The sequence below is a fragment of the Notechis scutatus genome, chromosome 2 (genome assembly GCF_049901735.1).
Source record: "Notechis scutatus isolate UNSWTSFEM ecotype Mainland chromosome 2, rNotScu1.2, whole genome shotgun sequence".
Classification (NCBI taxonomy): domain Eukaryota; kingdom Metazoa; phylum Chordata; class Lepidosauria; order Squamata; family Elapidae; genus Notechis; species Notechis scutatus.
The window spans coordinates 69641344-69664171 of NC_142010.1; the positions used below are offsets into that span (position 1 = coordinate 69641344).

Genomic DNA, 22828 nt, shown 5'->3' on the forward strand with positions numbered 1-22828 from the left:
AGCTATGTTCCCTGGTCATTTAATTGTTATGATTGTTCTGCTGCATATGGACACCTTAAATAAGAAAATCTATAATCTTTTAGCCCTTTTAACCCTTTCCCAAATGTAAGGTTGGATCTTTAAATCAAAGAGCACAGAAGCTCTTCAAGCACCTTAACGTTCAGTTTTGTTTCTGAGTGGATTAAGAAATGGTGTAACCTATGCAAACTAATTCAGTTTACAAAATCCAGGGTTTCCAGTCGAATGTGAATATGCAGAAAGAAGGGAAGTGTGTCTTCTGCTTTGTTTATGCCCATAGCAGTATCCAGTTCAAGCTATACACTAGTATAGAGGGAAACTGGTAACACACAACATCATGGGGCTATTAGGTGTTACTGGGTGTTTTAAGCCTTTATGATCTTCTATGGGAATTGAATAAGGGGACTTCCCCATATTTTAAAGGAAAGGAGGGAGGGAGGAAGGAAGAGAGAGAATTTACAAATAGTCCTTGACTTACAACTACAATTGAGCCCCAAATTTATGTTGTTAAGTGAGTTCATTTGTTAAGTGAGTTTTGCCCCATTTTATGGCCTTTCTTGCCATAATTGTTAAACGAATCACTGCAGTTGATAAGTTAGTAACATGGTTGTTAAGTGAATCTGGCTTCCTCATTGATTGTGCTTGTTAAACGGTTGCAAAAACTAATCACATGACCTTGGGATACAGGAGCGGACATAAGTATGAACCAATTGCCAAGCATCTGAATTTTGATCACATGATCATGGGGCTGCTACAAAGGGTCGTGTGAAAAATGGTCATGTCTCTTTTTTCAGTACTGTTTTAACTTTGAACGGTCACTAAATGAATTGTTGTAAGTCAAGGACTATCTGTATTATGTTAACGGATCAAGTGTGGATCAGGTATAATTTGTTTACTTTGATCACTGCAGAGGGCAACTAAACAGAAGAGGAAAAACCTCCTGCAGCTGGATGGAAAGAAGAGGCAGTGGTAGCTTTATTAAACTCTGAGAGTCAAGCTTTAAAAAAAAAAAAATCAACCCAGAATTAGTTTCTCATCCCAAAAGCCATTCCCATATTGCTACATTAGATACCGCTTGACAACCAAACTGGATTTAGCAAGAGGTGAGGGCCTTGTTGAAGAGGTGGGTGGAGTTAGCCAGAAATCTACCCACTGATTGTCCACCTAAGCAGCTTCCATGTTCTAGAATGGTGTCATTCAGAAAACAGTTTTGAGGTGGAGGGATTGATAAGAAGATGGAGCTGCACATAAATCAAGGAGGGACAAGATCCTTGCCATTGGTCAGGTAGAGTTGCTCCACATATATTGGCTCCCTTTGAGAATTATTAATTATATGGGTCGCCCCTTATTTCTAGAAGTTCTGGTTGGTTCAGTCGTCCTTAGAGTGACACCTGCTGTGTTGCTTCAGCAGGTATAGGAAGGGATCAGATTTAAGAGCGGACCTATGTCGTTGGCTGAGCTCTGTTCTACTCAGCTTTTCCTTCTCATGCCTTCCTTTCTTGTTTCTCTCATTCCAGACTGAATACATTTCTCCAGGATATCTCGCCTACTTTTTGTAGTGAAAGACAGCCTACTTACTAATTCCTGTAATTCTGGCCTGTTACTGCAAACAAAAATGCTGCCAGAGGCAAAATTAGTTTTCTGCCACATACCATGTTATTTTCTTACTTTCCCCACATTAACATTAACCCAGTTGACTTCAGCTATGTCAGTGACTGTCCCTGTTTCCTAAACCCAATATAACGATGATTAATGTCTTTATAGGGTAGATGAGGACCTAGAGAAGGAAAAGGCCTGGCATCCTACCCACCTGCAACTGACTGTCCTGCGGGCCTGCTCCCTGCGCCCAAAGGGGAGCATGGGCACCAGCAACCCATATGTTGTGATTCAGCTGCAAAAGCAGAAATTTAGGACCTCTGTGGCGCTTCACAACCTGAGCCCTGAATGGCACGAAGAGTGTACACTGCAACTGCCGACTGTGCTGGACGACTCAGAAGAACATGGCCTTATCCTTACTGTCATGCACCAGTCCGTTCATCACTTCAACCAATTCTTGGGCAGGGTTAATTTGCCCCTTGCCCAACTTTTTCAAGACAAAACAAAGAGGAGAAATGAGTGTGTGGATTCAGTTCTGTATCAATTTTAGGAAAGATAAGCAGACTTTATCTATCTGGGCCCCAGAATGGGAGCAGGGAGAAGGTGTGGGAGGATACAGCATGGAAGTGATAGCTCTGCATTTTCCTAGCTTAAAATAAGTGGATAACACCATGGAAGACAATTCAGGAAGGAATTATATAGCCAGGGACTGCCATATGAATCCTCCATATATATGTGTGTGTGTGCAAACAAGCAGTAAAGAAAACCAACTAAAGCAAAAGCAACATTTAACAGTTAGTTTCTTTAAATCCTGCACGTGCATTAAGAATAATGTGCCAAATTTTGGCAGGGAATTGAATACTAGAGCCAGTATCTACGGGATAGAAATGGAATAGGCTGATGAAAAATCATATACTGAACATAAATGGATAAAATGTTAAATGAGTTGTATCTAATAGGAAAAGCAAAGTGAAAAGGAACTTTGCAAGCATCAGTTCTTATTAAATGTTTGATATCTAAGTACTCCTGTATCATTCATAATCTTGGGAAATGAGTCAAAATAATTCTGAGCCTTTGGCAGATTATCTACTTACAATAGGATAACATACATAGTAGATCGCTAATGAACACCAACATTCGCCAGCAACATGCCATCAAAAAAACACTATCCTTGCACACAGGGGAAGGCGTTGAATTTCTAGGGCTGTGTACTGCCCCTGAGAATTTAGGGATAGACAACGTCATACAAAATTTTTACTAACTTGTCACTTTTAAAACAGGAGAAGAGGGTAATTATTATACACAAAATTGAAAAGTAATCATATCAGCTATATTTAAATTGAATTGATGTAATTTAAGTTTAGTCTTTGTCCTGGTCACATCCATTACCTTTTGGCCCATGATCCTTGGTATGGAGTTCAATAACTTAAGTAGTGTCCTAAGCTGGGAAAAAAAAAGTCTCCTTTTTTTTTAAACTGGGTGATTTTAAAACACAAAAAAAATATATATGCTTGAAATGGCAGTAGCATTGAAGAATACTACAAGTCCTGCAGTAAAGGTCATTGCATTTGTTCTACAGGTGGTTTGTGCTGCAATCTCGACCTGGAAAGAAAGAGAAGATCCGAGGGCAGCTGCAGCTTGACCTCCAGTTCTTACAGATCTCATCACCAACCAGTGAGCCAGCAATGAACTCGCCTGGAACTTGGACCTTCTTCACCAGACTTTGTGGGAGCAAGAAGGGCAGGAAGTACAAAGCCTACAAAGAAACTCCATCTCAGTCATCTAGCTTGGTAGGTCCAACAGGATGAAATTTCTTTTCTTTGCTTCAAGTGCAAATGGAGAAATGCAGCCCATCGATGCTAAAAAAAACGTTGAAGCTCATTTTACTTGCCTGTTTATGTAGTTATTTAAATCAATTTGCATGGCGCCCCATTCACCAATTGCCAACTCTGGGCAGTAACATACAATGAAAAATCAAAACAGCCCCATCAAGATTAAAAAAGACCCCAATAAAGGATAATGTAATCAAGGCCAACTCACAATCATTCAGCTCACCACCAGGAGAAGATCCAGGTTTTCAAGTCCATAAGGACTAGGGCTATCCAAATCTCAGAAGGATCCAGAGGATGGGCAGTGCAGCAGAAAAGGAATATGTCCTGGTCACCCCAAAGGACACCATTTTAGAGGCTGTCTGGGACATACCTAGTCTAGGAGGTCATGGAATAGACACACCCAATTAGAGATGGGCAGTGCCATGAATAACCCAGCCTTATGCCTTGTAGGGCATTATAGTAGTAACCAGCATCTTAAATTGAACCTTAAAGCCTACTAGGAATCAATGCAGCTAGCAAAGCAGTGGTGTTACACGGAAATACAATGCTGCACCCACAATTACTCACACTGCTGCATTTGGTGGTCAGTTTCCAAAAGATCTTGAATGGCAGTCCAATGTAGAGTGCATTGCAGGAGTCTAATCTGCTGCCACTCCTTTTATTTTCTTCCAAACCTCTATAAAATCTGAGAACACATAGGCATTTTAACATAAAGTAATTTAACCTCCACCAAAAGGGCAAGCCACTAGAATATAAAGTGAGAGCAAACACCACTCCCTACTAGCACTGATGATGTTACCTAGTTTGGTAATGAAACATCTGTAAGAAAACAACCAAGTTCGGTGAATACCAAGGATTCCTCAGTAATTTTGTTTTTCCCATATTTATAATTTCAGTGCAAAATCTTCATTAGTCAGGGTATACATAATAAAAATAGTTATCTTATATTTCCGTCATTTATAAAAGATCGAGGGTGGGTGATGGAATTACAGCTAAAAACATATGCTGTGGTACATATGAGCTGTGGTGGCACAGTGGTGAGAATTCAGTATCGCAGGCAAACTCTGCCCACAGCCAGGAGTTCAATCCTGACTGGCTCAAAGTTGACTCATCTTGCATCCTTCCGGGGTTGGTAAAATGAGGACCCAGATTGTTGAGAGCTGACATTATAAACCGCTCAGAGAGGGCTGTAAAGCATTATGAAGTGCTACATAAGTCTGAAGTGCTAAGTGCTATACAATGTCCTTCAACACGTACAGAGAAAGACCTCATACTGGCAAGAGAAAATGCTCTTGAGCAAGTGTCATTTAGTTTGAATCCTATTTATTTTACATACTTTTTGCACGTGCTATATTTCTATGACCTATTTTATACCTATTTTACTTGCTCAGTGTGGAATGTTTATTCCTGACCCAAATACAAAAAAAAGCAAGCTAAAACTAGCAGTGATCTAAATAAATCTAGTAATCTTGGTTTAAAATACTGTGCTATAATTTTATCGCCCAAATTCAGTATAAAGCAACTCATGGACTAGATAATCTTTGATTCTCCATCTGTTATTTGAATTTAATTACTATCAGGCTCAACCATTGTAGTTAATAGTCAGGCGCTATGGGAGCTGTACTTCAACAGCAGCTGAAGAGCTGTACGTTTTCCAGTCTTCAGAAAAAAGCTTTTTGAACAATTGTGAATCAGCAAATAAAATATAACCTACAGGAAGGATTTAATTCTCCTTCTCCCCCAGTTCCTATTATGAAGCAATTGTATAACTCTATTGAAATGCTAAATGCTTTAATTCCTTAAAAACAACCCAATTGCAGTGTCCACATAACATGCTAGTTCATACAATATACTGATAATTGCTGGGTACATTGAATCACCAGCCAGCCTATTTGAGCCTATTCTTAGCATGAATCTCATTGTGTACATTACAGCCAATTGGGCAGTGGGCAACGACCCTCAAAGATTAAAGAAGAAACATAAGCTCAATATACAGTATCTGCATTGCACATACAAAGACAAAATATCTCTGAGATGGCTGCAACCTTCAGGCACTGTCGCTTCTTTTCTCCAGGCTAACAATGAAGATTCGTCTTCTTCAAGCATCAGCACTGAGTTGGAGGCTTCAGCAGAGAAATCTGGAGCCAGTCTCGGCAGCTCTTTGCACATGGCAACAGGTGAATAATTAAGTAGTCATGCCAGCGCTACAAAGCAACTGAAAGTCAAGGCAGTCCTTGACTTACAACCAGAGGTGGTATTCAGCAGATTCTGACCAGTTCTGGAGAACCGATAGTGGAAATTTTGAGTAGTTCGGAGAATCGGCAAAAACCACCTCTGACTGGAGATTTTACAGCAGGGGTCTCAAACACAATTTACCTGGGGGCCGCTGGAGGCAGAGTCTGGGTGAGGCTGGGCCGCACATAGAAGTGTTTAGCCAGCTAGCGACACATGGAGAACGCACTAATATTATACTTTCATATCACGGTGGGGGCCACAGGATATCGTCTTGCGGGCCGCAATTGGCCCGCGGGCCGCGAGTATGAGACCTCTGTTTTACAGTATCCTTCCCCTGCCACGCCCACCAAACCACACCCACAGAAACGGTAGTAAAAAAAATTGAATCCCACCACTGCTTACAACCGTTCTGTCAGGATTCTGGCAGTTACCTCCATTTAAATCATGAGTCTCGAGCCAAACTTCCAAAATTTAAAAAGGATTTATTGGGAGTTAAACTGTCCGGCATTGCCTGGATGTAGCCGACCCTGAGACACATAATTCATTGTCACCCTTGACCCTGGTTTTCCCCCATCTCCTGGGTGCATCGTAATTCGTATTCTCCAATGGGACACATCCACAGCCAAGAGTCATCATCAATCATGCTCTCCAGTTAGAATATTGCGCGGCAGAAACTTCAGTCACCTAATTACTATCTTTGAAAACATTTATAGGATGCAGTTTCAATTTGCAAGCTGCTGCACAGCTCCCCCTGCCCTTTCTGTTGGCAATTCTAAAAAGACCATCAAAATATTTTATGAGTTGACATGTTCATTTAGTGACTGCTCAAAGTTACAACGGCACCAAAAAAAGGTGACTTTTGTTTTTCACACGACCATTGCAGCATCCCCATGGTCATGTGATCAAAATCTGGAAGCTTGGTGACTGGCTCATGTTTATGATGCTTGCAGTGTCCTGGAGTCATGTGATCACCTTTTGACAAGCATAGTCAATGCGGAATCCAGATTCACTTAACAACTGGGTTACTAACTTAACAACTGAAGAGATTCACTTTACAATTGTGGCGAGAAAGGTCGTGAAATGGGGCAAAACTCACTTAGCAACTGTCTTGCTTAGCAACTAACTTTTGAACTCAATTGTGGTCGTAAGTTAAGGACTAGCTGTATAATGTGAGGGCATAAAGCTAATGAAGGCTCCAATATTCCCATCACTGGCAAGTGCTAATTTCTTCCTAATTTCTTCCGAGCTGCCATTATTCCTCAAAGCTATTATACCTTTAAATAGATTAAAAACACACAAACTCTAGATGGCATCGGTTATAAATCCTACCCATTTCAACTTCAGCTAGCAGCAACTACAGCTTGTTAACAGTATATTTCATTACTTTGATAATAAAATGTAAAGAACCAGAGAGGCGAATGTTGAGTATATAGCTTGCTCCAACAGATTCATATGGCTGAACATGATGACCTGGAAACTCATGATTAGAGAACTGTTTTCTATAGATCCAGAGTTATAAAAAAAACTCTTTTGTGTTATGGGGTAATTCAGATAAAAATAGATATAAAAGATTGGCCCACTTTTTATTAGTGGCCAAGCATTCAGCAAACGTAAGGAAAAAAACCCCACTTTTTGAATTGAAAATGAATGACAGGTTGTTATTCCAAGAAGATGCATTATAGGAATATATAAAAAAAAAGAACTACAACTCTTTTTAAAATAAATATAGCTTCAGGAATATCAGAGACAACCATATGGGAGACGAGAAAAGCTTATTAAGAATTCTTACAATGTTTGCAACAATTCTGAAGGGAAAAAAAACAATGGACCCATTTGAAAAAGAAGTAAAACTAGAACAAATTCAAACTCACAGACATTAAGATAAGCGCATAAAGTGAAATAACAAGAAGACTTTAGGAATGGGAGAATTCCAAAAGATAAAATATATGTCAAACAAAATCATTTTGAGAATGCAAATAACTGAAAGAAAACCTTTAGCATATCTAATTAGAAAAGAGAAAGAAAGAAATACAGCAACAATAAAGAAAGGGAGCAAATTAGGATTTGCAAGCTCAGAAACCACCTGCAGGATCACTACAATGCTAGCTGAGTGTTTGAGGTACTACATTTCTGAATTGATACGTACAGATCAGTCTATGTTCTGAAGAGAAAAATGAAGGACAATACACTAAAAGATTTATAATAGAGGTAGTCCTCGACTTATAACAGTTCATTTAGTGACAGTTCAAAGTTACAACGGCACTGAAAAAGATGAGTTATGACTATATTTCATGCTTATCACCATTGCAGCATCCCCATAGTCACATGATCAACATTTGGACACTTGGCAATTGACTTGTATTTATGACAGATGCAGTGTCCTGAGGTCATGTGATCACCTTTTGCCGTCTTCTGACAAGCAAAGTCAATGGGGAAGCCAGATTCACTTAACAACTATGTCACTAAGTTAACAACTGCAGTGATTCCCTTAACAACTGTGGCAAAAAGGGGCAAATTTCAGTTAGCAAATGTCTCGCTTAGCAACAAAAATGTTGGGCTGAATTGTGATAATAAATTGAGGACTACCTGTAATCGCATTGGAACAGCTCAACAATAAGAAAAAGAAGGTCGTAGTAATATTTTTAGATGCAGAAAAATCCTTTGATCACTTGGAGCAATGTTTCTTATTAACAATTTTAAGCAAAATTAATCCAGGACAAGAACTTAAAACTTAAGATGGAGATCATATATCAGTGACAAATAGGAAAGATCATAGCAAGTGGTATCTTCTCTACATGTTTTTCAATGAACAAAGGTACCAGGCAAAGATATTCATTTTCTTCCTTATTATTTGTAAATGTTTGAATAGCTTTGGCAGACAAGATCCAGAGACAAATATTTGGAATCAAGATTCAGGGAGAAGAATTACAAGTGGAAATGTCATGCAGATGATCTAATACTAACCATTGTGCAATCAGAGTGCTATAAGATCACTGGTTAAATAATCAGATCACAGTGAATTCTCCAGATACAAATTCAAAGATAATAATTAACAAAATATTTAACTCCAGAAAAAAACCTTTTTTTAAAAAAAACTGGTTGTGGGATCTGTTTTAAAAAAACAACAGTCGAATGTTTGGGACTTTGTTTGACAATGAAGACAAATTTCTGAATAATTATGATAAATTATGGAAAGAAATAAAAAACAAAAGGTGGAAAAATCTAAAACATTCTGGGTTAAGACATATTGTGGCAATAAAATGAACATACTACCAGACAAGGTGAATTTATTTTAAATAATACCAATTTCAATCTCAGACAAAACCTTACAGGATTGGCAAAGAAATGCATGAGATTTATACGGAGCAGGAAAAAAAACAACCAAGAGTAAGACTTAAAGATGTTCAACATTCAGAAAAAAATAGGTAACCTTCACAGTTTCTAACTTTAAATCATATTTTTGTCCAAGAGTGTCCATCATGTGACAATGGATAAAATCCCCAAATAGCAGAATATTAATGATAGAAGGAGCTGACTTTGTCAATGAACTCCATAGGCATCTATGGTATAAGGAAACAAAAGAATAAAACAATCTGAAAAAAAGTATTATAGACAAAAACTGATAAAAATACGGAAGAATAAAAAGTGATCTCAAGAAAGAATGAAATAATTTGGGAAAGAAAGCAGAATTTGAAACACTTATACAAAACCAGTATCATTTATTAGAATATCTATATAAGTTGTGATTGAATTAGGCCATGGAAAAAGAAGAAATCAAAAACTGACTGGTAAAGTAGATGAAAAATTCAAATAACCACATAATGATGGGAAGATTTATTAGGAAAAAGCAAATTTATTCCAGATTATAATTTAAGGAAAAATTAGTACAAAAATGTTTTATGGATAATAATGATCAAGATAGGGAAATCATATAATAATATCATAAATGCTGGAGATATCATAACAAAGAAGGAACTATGTAGTGGTTATATAAAAAAAACAACCATCAAAAGTACTGGAAATAAATCAAAATATTGAGAAAATATGAAGAATAACATTTGACCTGAAACCACAAATATATTTTTTTTTTGGGGGGGGGGGTACAGTCTCAGAAAATATTTACTAAGACAGATGTTGGCTGCTGCCAGAACAAATTTGATCCAAGATCAGAAAAGAGGACCTTTGCCATCAATCAGATTGAGGGGCTATAATTGAAGAAATTACACCTCTCACAGAATTCTAACCAAATTTAAACAAGAATGTATCCCATACATAATACCAGGGGTGGGATTCTACCAGTTCGCACCTATTCGCTAGAACCGGTTGTTAACATTCTAAGCAGTTTGGAGAACCGGTTGTTAGAAGAAATTACTGGCCTAATCCTGTAAGGAAGGCAGGAAGAAAACATTCTGGTGTTGCTTATAGAAACTGCCTCTCTGTTAACCCTTATTACATTCTTGGCAGGACTAGACTTTCAGGAATGTCTCTGGAGTTTTTTTCCTCTCCTTTGCTGGTACTTTGCTTGTGTGAAGTGACCATTCAAAGTTACAATGGCACTGAAAAAAGTGACTTATGACCATTTTTCACACTTACGACTGTTGCAGCATCCCCAGTCATGAGAGGCTAGGCGAGGAGATGCATGCCTCGATGTGAGTGATATTGAGTTGGCCACACCCAGCCAATAACATGACCACCAAGCCACGCCCACCAACTAAGCCACGCCCACAGAACCGGTTGTTAAAAAATTTGAATCCCACCCCTGCATAATACACATTAACAGGGAAAATTTAGAATATGATTTCTAAAAAATATATTAGGAGGCAAAAAGTATACTGGTAATCATCTTCACTGTAAATGATAAATATCTAAGTTGTGGTCAGGGGCTGGAGAAATAGCTGGGAAGGAAAGGTAGAATGTATTTTTAGAAAGTTTTTTTAATAATAATGTTTTTATTTGTGCTTGCTTCTTTTCGTTTTATTCTATTGCCTGTATTCACTACCTAATATGGATATTTTTGCATTTTATTATATTATTTTTAACAATACAGATATATTTCAAATTTAAAAAAATTAAACCAAAGAAAGAATGAATCGTGTAAAACATATGCATAGTTTTTTTAGAAAAAGAGCAAATCTGGACCAATCAGGAATTCAGTATACATCAATAGCAAGTTAATTGATGGCTCCTTCTCACTGCTATGGTTTTAGCCCTTTCAATGCATCATACAGATTTGCTTGAATTATGTTAATTGGCTGCACTCTGTATTTTCCCTCAAATCTGGAAGATCCTAATAAGGGATAAAATGGTATGGGGAAAAATAATAAGAATTTGAGACAAGAGACATATACAAAAGCTTACAGGACAAGAAAAGACAGGAATCTACTGAATCCCATTTCTTAGCATTTAATAGCTTTTTGTTATGGGCAAACACATTGTTCTTAAATTAAACATTCCAATTTCTGTAATGAGTAGAAAAAATATAAAAGTGGCTCTGGCCCATTTTATAAGAGTCTTTTATCCCTACAGATCTACACTGTAACATGGCAACACTGTGCTTATGGATGCCAACAAATCTGCTGGGCCATTAAATTATTTGACTTCTGTTTGTGTATTTCTAAAAAATAAGCCAAATCTCATAATGCTCGCATATACTTTCATGAGATTTCATGAGGTTTTAGACATTTTGTTTACATTTTATATACATATTCTCACTATTATGGAGAACCCCAAAGTGGTTCCTATGGCCTGAAATGATTTCTAACTCATGACACAGCATGTATGAAATATTCCTCAGTCAAAAGCTTAAAAAAGAAGAAAATGAACACTCTCGGGGAGGGTGGAGGATATTGCAACTCTATTAACCCTTTTGGTTCTACCTTATCCTCTACAGCAACCTGTGTTGGCAAGAAATCTATATCCAAACCCCAACTGCAGAAGCTCATCTCGTGTAACTACAAAGAACTTCCCTCTGAAGTTATGAACCCAACACAGTCTGAACATCCAAGTACCTTGGAACAGTTCAATAGCATCTTTAGTCAACAGCCTAAGAAGAAATCAAAACCGCTGAAAGAGGAAAGGAATCCAGAGGCAGCAGGCATTTCTATGGAACCCTGGCAAGCATCTCTTCCACCCCTTCATACTATAGGGCACAGTGATATTCCCCCAAGGGCCCAGACCCTCCATTTCTCTACAGTGAGTCTTCAACAGATCACTAATATTGCACCAGCCAGCTCTGTGATCAGCCGCTTCCACAGATGCCGAATGCAACTGCAAAGGAGTTACCAGTTCTGTCGCAGGTGTTTCGGAGTGGGGCTTTGATCATATCATATTAACTTTGTCTCTACCTTTCTCAATGGAAAAAAGCACTACTGTATCCAGAAATATACAAATGCATCATATTCAGATAATATACATGTATGTTCTGGTGCCCAGTTCTTTCACATTAAGGAGTGTTGGGGGGGGGGGGGATTACAGTCATCATAAGACAGAAAGGTTCATTTAAGTCGGAATTCTGTTTAGTACAAAATTAGAAAATTCGATACTATTCACAGTAGTACATAAAACCCTGTTCACACACATTTCAGATATAATATGCTTTCAATCTGTTTGTTTTAATAGCTGTATTTCAGTAAAGACAACAGCCTTTACAGTTCAAAAGATCTGAAAATGGGACTAGTTAAGATGGCCGGCCATGAGTTCCTGGAGTCAGAAAGCAAAGGACGTACTAACAAGAGGCACCAGAGGAAGAATACGGTATAAGGATATTTTGGAGCAGATATTTATGCCTGTAATTGCCACAAGAGAAGCAAATGTCTAACATTCCTTTGAGTTTTAGTCTGGATAAAGAAATCTTCAAGTCGTGGCTAGCAGAGAAACAATAATTTAATCCCTATAGTGCCTCTGGGTTCACAGTTTCTTCAGCTTCTTGAGATGAAGATACCTAAGACAATGTCCTTCTAACTGATAGAAAGGCACTTGGCTTATTTAATGTTTCCATCGCCACTGCAATTGATGCCACCTTGCAGTATCCTGAGGTAATGACCTGTATTTGCTTTATCAACTAGTGTAGATCCTCAGTTCTCTTTTTAACCACTTTATCCTGGCAGTTAAGACTGGTTGTCGGTTCCTACGGAAGGATTTGCCATCCCAGAGCTGAGCTGCAATTCTGGCCATGAACTGGTAGAGCAGCAAACAAGACAGGCAATCTGTATAGCAGGAGTATCAACCAAACGCGCACCAAGGAGTCTCATTGGAGTCACATTCTAGCAAGATATTAAGAACTGTGCAGGGAGCTCCTGCCACACTCAGGGAAATGCGTGATTCTACCCTGTATTTTAGGTTAGTCAATCCTCCAGTCCGGTCTACTTTGAACTGTTCCTGTGAAAAGAAAAATGACATGCGTTATATGGAAAAGCCAACAATACAAGAAAAAAAAAACAACCAATATGGATCATTCAATCATATACATTTTGATCAATAGTTAAAATATTCACAACAAGAGCTTTGAAATTTAGCATTAAAAATACAGAATTACATGATATCAAAAGACTACAAATCATGCAAATCCTCTCCGCTTGTGCTATAAACACTACACGCTTATTAACTTTAACAATTTTGCATTCATTTAAGGTCCAGAAAGGTAAAAATTGCATCAATTTAGGAAGATCTGATTTCTAAATATTAGAATCCATGTTAGAGATCATTTTAGCAAAAATAATCTTTGTTGCTTCATGAACTGTTTTTGATTACTACTTTTCAGTAAAACCACAAACTTGTAAATTTACAGATTGTGTAGTTAAAAATGATACGTATATTTATTTACAAAATAGAGATAGAAGAGGGGAATGAGAAAGTGTTCCTTATCTTCATGGAAATTCTGTATGCACTAATACTGAAAGTTTTCTTCCTAACTATAACATACACTTCTGGACATCTTGTCTAGTGATTTAGTCTTAAAAACACACGGCAGTACCTGCCTTTTACCACAATTTAAGCATTCAACATGCAGAGACATAAATATTTGGAGAGATGGTCTTTATCCACACATATATAGATACATATTCTTTCTGTTAGAAAAAGGCCAGCTTTAATATATAAAAATGGAGGTGAAGTAGCACCAAGGGCTTGCAAATGCTACTAAATATATAAAACATTTAATGAATGTTCCCCATAAATATTTTTCTGTAACACAGTTTATTTGAGAACATTTGTCTTAGTCCTTCACTAAAAGCACCTTGAATTTTCCATTAACTATTTACTTAGAAAAAAAAAATATTTGCTAGATTTACATCATATGCATGGTCTGTTTTGACCGTAAAGCAGGAACTGAAATATTTTAAAGATGGAACTCGCTTATTAATGGCACTCTAGAGAGATTATTGGAAAGAAACGGATCTCAGATGAAAGATCATAATGGGCAGTGATATTCACTGCAAATTGCATTTACAATTCCATTATGAATAGAATTCATGTGTGCATTTCATTCTCTGTGTTAGAGAGTTCACTGTTACTATTTCAACCGTATTGAAAGAAAGACATCAGAATCTTTATTTCATGACATCCTGACTCAATTATGTTTCTAGAACAGCTCCCTCTCCTGTCCCCAGCACTACAGTAATAGGCTACACCCGTGATGGTGAACTTATGGCACGCGTGCCACAGGTGGCACGCGGAGCCATTTGTGCGGGCATGTGAGCTCCAGCCAAACTTACCTGCACTGCGCATGTGCACGCCTCCCAGCTGATTTTCGGCCCGTTTGAGGCTGTTTTCGCCCTCCCGGAGGCTCGAAGGAAGCCTCTGCAGCCTCAGGAGGCCGAAAAACAGGCCTTCCAGAAATACCGGAAGTGCCTGTTTTCAGCCTCCGGAGGGCCTCTGGAGCCTGGCGGAGGCTGTTTTCGCCCTCCTGGGGGCTTGAGGGAAGCCTCTGCAGCCTTTGGAGGCCGAAAAACGGGCCTGTTTTTCAGCCTCCAAAGGTTGCAGAGGCTTCCTTCAAGCCCCTGGAAGGGCGAAAATGGCCTCCCCCAGGCTCCACTGTGGGTGCATTGTGGGTGCCAGAACGCGCACTTTCGGCACACCACACCACAACAAAAAAGTTTGCCATCACTGGGCTATACTATAGTTAGTATTTGCTGGTGACTGGGCAATGTGTGGCCCTCTACAACTTTTCATCTTACTACTAGTCATGTTTGCTACAGTAATTAGATGTTAAATGTTGAATCCCATTTGGAGATGCAGATTTGAATGTAATTCTTGTAGATGACAGGGAACTGATCAAGAGGAAACAAGAATTTCTTAGCTTACTTCATCTAAAGACAACACTGTTCAACTTCAAGATACAACTTTCATCCCCCTCCCAAATGAGAAACCCCACCTGTTTCTGGGAAGCAATACGCTTCTGATCCCTTTTGCGCCATGCTGGATCATGCAGATGCTGGAATGTTTTGTATCCACTTGTAATACCTGAGGGTCGGAAGAGCTGAAACGAAGAATAGTGGAGCCTACGTGAGCCACTAAACGATGTCATTCTTTGGGAATTGGGAAAAGAAGTTTAAAGCAGTCCCAGATCACACTGAGCACCTGAATCCCAAAGACCCAATTCCCGCTACAAAAATGATTCATCCTCACTTGAAGTCCAGCTGCTCTGAGGCGGCGATAAAATTCATCATCTTCCCTGCCCCAGCCCCAGAAACGGTTGGACATTCCATTACACTGAAACAATAATAAGGCAGTTAATCCCACAGTTTGAGACTTTTGAAAGATTAGAAAATACAGAACTGTTCTCTCAACATTTCATTTCCAGGATTATAGGCCTCCCCCCCACTCACCTCCTGATACATCTAGCAAATAGCCAGACCAAAAAAAAAGAAGCAGCAGCCTATGTTTCTTTAGAAAGAGCACAATCAACAGGGTCTTCTGCCTTTTGCAAAAAATGCAGAAGTTTCTTCCGTAAGAAAGAAGTTGTGACTTACCATTTGATAGTGTTGCTTGGTAAGCAGCAAGATGCCCCCCACGTAGGTGCTATAATGATAGAGTGGGTGCAGCTCAGGTGATGCCACATGGAAAGGACCAGCTGTTGGGAAGCTGTAATCCAATTCTTCATTAAGTGGTAACAAATCCACATCATGCATGGCAATGTAGTCTGTGTCATTGCCACTTTCCAGGAAACCCACATTGATCAGAGATGCTCGGTTAAACCTGCCCAAGAGATCAATGTGAAAAAAGTGGGCCTGTCACAAAATTCTACCCAGGCAGGTTGAATTACTTCTTTGCTGGAATTGTTCAGATCTGTATAGTATAGCATAGAGCATCTGTATATGTTCGGCATATGTTCAGATCTGTATAGTATAGCATATAGTATAGCATAGAGCATTGTTCATGCTTTATTTATTATCATTAGCAATTCTTTAACCCACAATGTACTCAACAGATATACAGAATATTTAATATAAGATAAAATCACATAAAACGAAAAAGACAGATGTGGTACTTGGACTGCAATTGTTTCATATGTGGTCATCTGCTATAATGGCTCCCTTTTGATCAGAAAATTATTTCAAATATTAATTCTAATTTCAAAGAATCACTGGCCTTTGGAAATGCTTATATAATTATTCTGAATTAAATACGTGCAATTTAGAGACATAATGAAAGATAATAAAAATGAGTATTGCATGACTTTATGGTCATAAAAATTAATAGTAGAAGACTGGATATCCCTTGTCCATCAATGAAACAATGGTTTGAAGAATTCAGTTCTTTCTATTCTCAAACTTTATTGTCAGAATATTTGGAAACTGGAACTCTACCCAATATGCTCATTGTACATTCTAATTTTTCCTGTTGTTGACTTGTATTGATAACAACTGTGTAACACAATATGAATATGTATTGTTTTAATATACATGAATATGCTTTTGTGTTTTTATGCCTATAATAAATATATTTATTATAGTATGTAATTTTTGTATTTCAGACATCTATTTGGAAATCATTTTTTGTTTATTATATTGTTTATATTCCTTGTGATTGGTTCTGATCATTTTTGTCATCAAAATAGTTTAGAAATATTTTTTAAAAATTATCTATCAAAAAAAGAAAAGGAAAACGGCATGCATATCTTGGAGGAAGCAAAAAAGAATGCAGAAAATATTTTCTTGTTTTCTGATGTATAACTAAATATATTGATCTGTAGTTAATTCCTTACACTATTATAGTTTCAGAAAAAAACTAAGACTTTTAAAATGAGTACCAGAACCAATTTCAGACATAAACTAAACACTGATCTGAAAGCTCCACTAGAGTAATAAAAATATAGTTGCAAAAATATAAAAATAAAATGAAATAAAAAATACCAACCCCTCTCTATGGCAAACTCTCTCAATTAACTCATTCTTAAGACCATATAACTAGAAAAATAATTTAAAATAAAAGCTCAACTGCTATTTTATATTGGGATTATTGAATGCTATTTTGGGACTAGGAATATTTGGCAACATCCAATAATTACTAGGAGACAGAAAGATTATGAATTCAGGTTTGATCCTCAACTTACCCAGTTCTCTTATGTTAAGAATTACAAATGTTTTCTTTCTAGTAAAACGGATGACCAGTTTTTAATTTTTCCATTTCGGTGTCAGACCTGAACCATTTTGAAAAGGGATGGATGAAATCCAGAGAATAGAATAAGTTGCAAAGACAGTTGCTCTCTGGATGTGTTTGACAATAACTCCTGTAATTCCCAGCAAGCATGGACTATAATCCTATGGATTATAGGAGTTGTTGTTCAACACATCCAAAAGGCGTGCGTTTGGAAGGCTAGAAAAGAGGGAAAAAAGCATGAGGACAGGATTCTGGATTACTCAGATTATAAAATACCTGTGATGATCCACCTGGTTGAGAATGAAGATATGATGACGAATTTTCTTCCCGCTGAGGAAGCGATGCATATGGGGAACAAAAGTCAGCAGCTCCTCGAAACGTTCTCGAAAGGGAACCAACACTGCCAAGCGATGTGGTCCCCATGATGGATCATCAGGAATTGGAGGCAGAGGCTCAAGTACACAAGGTTTTTGAGGTACCGTTGCCTCAGCTGTTTGACTTCTAGACTCATCCCCTGAGCAACTGAACTGCAGCCACAACAGGGAGAGAAAACCCAGCAACAGCACAATAAAGAAGAGCTGAAAGAGAGAGCATTTCCAGGGTAGAATGCCCAGGAGTCGGAGAAACCTGAAGCAAAATCAGAAAAAGCAATACAACACTGTGATGGATTACTCCAGTAAAAAAGAATGGAGGACAAAACAAGCTTCCACAGGCTTTCCCAGAGTAAGCATGGCCTGTAAGTGTCTATGGGGATTCTCAGTCATCAAGGTCATAGTTGTCCCAATGGTGCTTTTTCAAGAGACAACTGGGCTTTCTTGTTTATCTTTGAAGATGTTTCGCTTCTCATTCAAGAAGCTCCTTCAGCTCAGAGCTCAAAGCTGAAAAAGCTTCTTGGATGAGAAATGTCTTCAAAGAAAAACAAGCAAGTCCAATTGCCTCTTGCAAAAGCATCTTTGGGACATGGCCTGTAAGAGTAGAAATCATAGTTATGAATAGAATTCAACTCCAAAATACAGAAGTATTTGGGAAAAATATGGGGAGATAAGCATTAAGCATTTATAGATCCATGTTTTGTTTTAATCATAGTTTAGTGAACAAACTACCGTAATATAAAATTGAAACTAAAAGCCATAGTTTATAAGTTACTACGGCTAAGTTAACAGATTTTGCATTAAGCCAAAACCAAATAATGGCCAACTTCACACAATATGCTAATTTGTTTAGTTGTCAAATTTGTATTGCTGCCCATCTTACATGAAGTGACATACAATAAAACCTGTTATTAAAACCTACTAGGTATAAGACCAATTATTTATTAATTTTTTTGCCGTCCAATTCACAGCAAGCCTACTCTTGCAATAAAACATAAACATATCTATATGTATAAAAGCGAAATACCACTCACACATCATCACAAAATTTCCAGAACCATAAAGCCTACAAACTTGAAATTTGGTGCTCACTAAGATAGGATTTTTCGAAATGACCACCAGAGCATTAGTATTTCATATATTAACACACTCTGATGCTAAGGAGTTCTACTCCCCCTCCCCACCTGAAAAGAAATCTGTTCCAAATGCAAAACACAAGCTGAGGAGAGGAATTTCAGTTTCAGTTTTAATTTCACAGCAGCAACCAGCTTTAGTACAGAACAGTTGAGCTAAGCCATGCCCAGGCTCCTTGCTCACACAGCAAATACTCTTTCAGTTTCCAAACAGCCCTCAACTCTCTCACACACTGACAGGACGCTAGCCAGATGAATACCGATGGATGCTGATAGGCAGAGGCAGAATTTTTTCCCCCCCTTATTTTCTTCCCCAAAAACTAAGACCGACCAAATGTTTTGTAGCAAAGCACAGGTATCAAGCTATATTACAATAAAACCATAAGCAGGGAAATATCACACATAATACAGTCAACAGGTGGGCTCCCTATCACCAGGGATCCACAGGTTGTTGAAAAAAATGTATTAAGGGCTTTTTGGAAGGAAATAAGAGTTGACATCAGGAGGGATGATGTTCCAGATGGTGGATGCCACAGTAGAAAAAGTTTGCCTCCTAGGTCCTGTCAGATGGAACTCATTCACAGATGGGGCCTATAATATGCCTCTCCTACCAGAACTTGATGGGATGAGTAGAATATAATCAGGAATATTATATCACCCTTAGATAACCTGTCTCCATGCCATGTAGGGCTTTAAAAGTCAAAACTAGCACTTTGAATTGGGCCCAGAAGGTAACTGGCAACATACAGCTCATAAAGCAGATATGTGAGTCTTCTTAGGGGCACACATAACTGCCTGTGCTGCTTTTGGATACAAGGGCATGTAGAATGTACTATAATAGTATGTGTAAAGGGACTAGGGCAAGAGTAACTGTGAGCAGGGCCTCACAGTCCAGAAATGGTGCACAAAACAGTTGTGCAAAGACCCTCTTGGCCATGCCTGGCACCTTTTTCTCAGCTAGGAATTTCGAGTCCAGAAGGACTCAAGCTTCCAGGACCAAAGACGGTAAAGTCCCAGATCTAGAAGGCTCTAAAACACAAAGCTATTCAGCCTTGTCAGTTTAGGGTGTTCTATGAATCTAGTCACCATAATTTACTCAACACAGTAAGTACATCAGTTTCACATACTGTATGTCATAATACTATCTATGAACTATCAGTTGCCTAAATAAGCTTTTGAATCACAGAATGTTCAGATCAGATTACACTCATCAGCTGTAGCTGTATTTACATGGAAGTAAGACCAAATGCATGCTTTCTCAAGCTGCATTCTGCCTAAGGCTAGATATACATGCACGAATATGCACACTGCAAAATCAGTCCTCATAATCCAGCCTATTCTCTCGTACTCCTCTCAAAATCTCTTTTTCACAGGGATATACATGAGGCCCAGGATTATACATCTGAATATTTTGTCCTCCAACTTTAAAACTCTTTCACTTATGACTTCGCATCTGCAGCAAAGCTTCCATTCACTTGGGAAACAAAGGAAATTTGCACAATCGGCCGTTTTTTTTAGTTCCTGTTCAATAACTTGCTTAAACGGTTTTGGAATGTGGGGTGAAGAATAGGGCAGACTATGCTTTTCTCTCAATCTTCCCCCTATGCAATGGCACTATGACACTGGCTCACATAGCTTTCTTATTCATTCCTTCACTAGAATAAGCTATTATGTAGGCAAAATAAAAATAAAAAATCGACCGTGACACACACCAACAATGAATCCATTCCACATAGCATTGGCTCCCCAGGTACGAAGCGTTTTTTATGTTTTAAATACCCAACAGAGGCATATCCAACCCGTGTCATAGATTCTGGTTCATGGTCATTTTACAGATCTTCAGAAATTAAAGCGAATCGTCTGAGCCCCAAGAGAGGAGCAACCATTGAGGCTTGCTTCTACCACAGCATCTCCCAAATATCTTCTCGATCTGATTCCCTGTCCCTCATACTTTATTGAAACTTACCCACCGCCGCCCCCGCCTCCTCCCGCCCGGCGATACATAGTCGACTTGCGTCGAGAAAGCAACATCCTGCCGTCTTGCCGGTCAACACCCCCACCCGGGACACGTTGGCTAGCACACCAGGTCCAACAACTATCGCATCCCTCCAGAAACATGCTCCTTACCAGCTGTTCCGCCTAACATTTGTTCCTAGTTGAAGAGAAGTTCCTCGCTTAAGGATGAGCAAAGGGAATCGGTCCCGAATGATAGAATGTAAGAGTACAAAAGGCAGAGCGAACTTCTAAGTATCGCTAGAAAAAGGGCTCGTTGATTTACGTTCATTTATTAACATAAGCCTTAAACCAATCATTAAACATATTGCTGAAACATCGATTTAGATGCCTTCTGCTGCAAAATGTGGGATGTAATAAAGATAGTACACGTTTTAGAAGGAAACAACCATTTTTAATTTCTCTCATTACAATACCAACCAGAATTAAGTACCTTCAATAAACAAAACATTAAGGTCAGATCATTTATTAAAATCACCCTCTCTCCTAAAAACGTTTACAGTATTTCTTCTCCCACTTAAAAGATAACTTGTTTCAAGTATAGCAGTAAAAGGCGGCCAAAAACTCAAATGCTTCAATTGGATTGTGCAGACATATTAATTTAATGTCCTTCTGACATTGTGAATATACCAATGAATGGCAATGGTGAAGTCATTCTAAAATGTTTGGGTTATTCCAAAGACATCCTTCTCAGCATACCACATTCCAAGAACAGGAAAACAACACTGCTGGATTCTTCCTTTACAATCTAAGAAGCTCCCATTTTCCCAGTACACCAAGATTTATTTCAGAATTAATTCTGGCATGTTATATAGTCCAATCAAGAGATACAACTGAATTATGAAAAATAATTGTTTTGAGTGGAACTCCATTCAATATTGTTTTGTGACTTAGTATTATGGATAATTGGAAACAGGTTGGAGTTCACTTGTCTGATCAAGTTTCTTAACAATTTAAGTTCATCCTCAGGTATTTCAGCAATAAAATCATTATTAAACCAGTTACATAACACATTTATTCCACGTACAAATAAGGTTCATTAGATTTATTTGGTGACATCTGAATTGCAGAACTCACTGCAGTTAGTTCTCCATCTTACAGAGTTCTGCAGTCTGCTTAGGTAATAAACTACCATTAGCATTAAGGAAAGAAAATCCTATGCAAACTTATAAAGAAACAATACATATATTTCAAACAGATATGGACTAAATAATACACCATCGCTTAAGTTTTATACTCATTCTTTACAAAACTGCAAATAAAATTTTCAGACTTCTATAGTGAAAAGGAGGTATGGATAGACAAAGGAATGAGTACAATGCTTGCATTCATTCCACCAATCCTGCCATGCTCCCCGTAAGAGATAAAAAAGCAAATCAGATGGTCAACATAAGCCAACAATGCTTCAAGCTTATTCAGAAGTGCAGTTCACAAACATCAAGCAATAACAGAACCTTTACTCTAGTTGCCTAAAAATGACCCAATTCAGACAAATAATCCTGAGTGCAAAATGAAGTCGGACAACATAAAATATCCCATCATTTTGCAACTCCCTTTTCTATACCCATTTTTGAGGCTGGCTTATCCATTCAGTTTCCCCTGTGTTCCAAACTAAGGTAATGTGGCTTAAACTTTGCAGCTTAGAACCACCGCTTGTTAAAGTATGGCATGCTAAAAAATATAGCCAGGTGCACAAGGGGCAAAAAATTTAAGCAGTTTATTCTTTGATATAGCAGAATATAGTTTACTGGCCACACATTTTAATGTCTGAATCAAGTCATTTTTTTTCTTCACCCCAAAACTGCACCTCATATTTAGAGGAAGGGACAGCAAGAAATGTGTCCTTAATTTTGTAACAATGATTATGTAGAATTTGCTAGATAGCCAAGAATTTGGCAACAGAAACCCAAACAAGATTTAAGCTACAAATGTTAGCAACTTTATTTGGAAGGGCATTCCAATGAAATCAGTAGGATTTTCTTCCTAATAAATGTAATTAGGATCTTATTGGTGGAGCAGCAGAAACTTGTAT

The 22828-nt window shown here is 38.2% G+C and overlaps 2 protein-coding genes across 2 annotated transcripts; one reads left to right on the forward strand and one right to left on the reverse strand.

Moving 5' to 3' along the window:
• Positions 1-1777: 1777 nt before the first annotated feature.
• Positions 1778-11999, forward strand: LOC113415800 (uncharacterized; the record flags this gene model as incomplete). Its single annotated transcript, XM_087955059.1, has 4 exons — positions 1778-2133; positions 3194-3404; positions 5521-5623; positions 11572-11999. Coding segments are annotated over 4 exons (1098 nt in total), but the record flags the coding sequence as incomplete, so codon positions are not given.
• On the reverse strand, positions 7440-21060 carry B4GALT7 (beta-1,4-galactosyltransferase 7). The gene is made up of 6 exons (XM_026673366.2): positions 20750-21060; positions 17556-17906; positions 15650-15875; positions 15306-15389; positions 15052-15156; positions 7440-13058 (listed from the first exon to the last, which is right to left on the reverse strand). Exons 1-6 carry the CDS (start codon positions 20899-20901, stop codon positions 12903-12905), a joined length of 1074 nt encoding a protein of 357 aa, XP_026529151.2. The 5' UTR covers positions 20902-21060; the 3' UTR covers positions 7440-12902.
• Positions 21061-22828: the final 1768 nt, after the last annotated feature.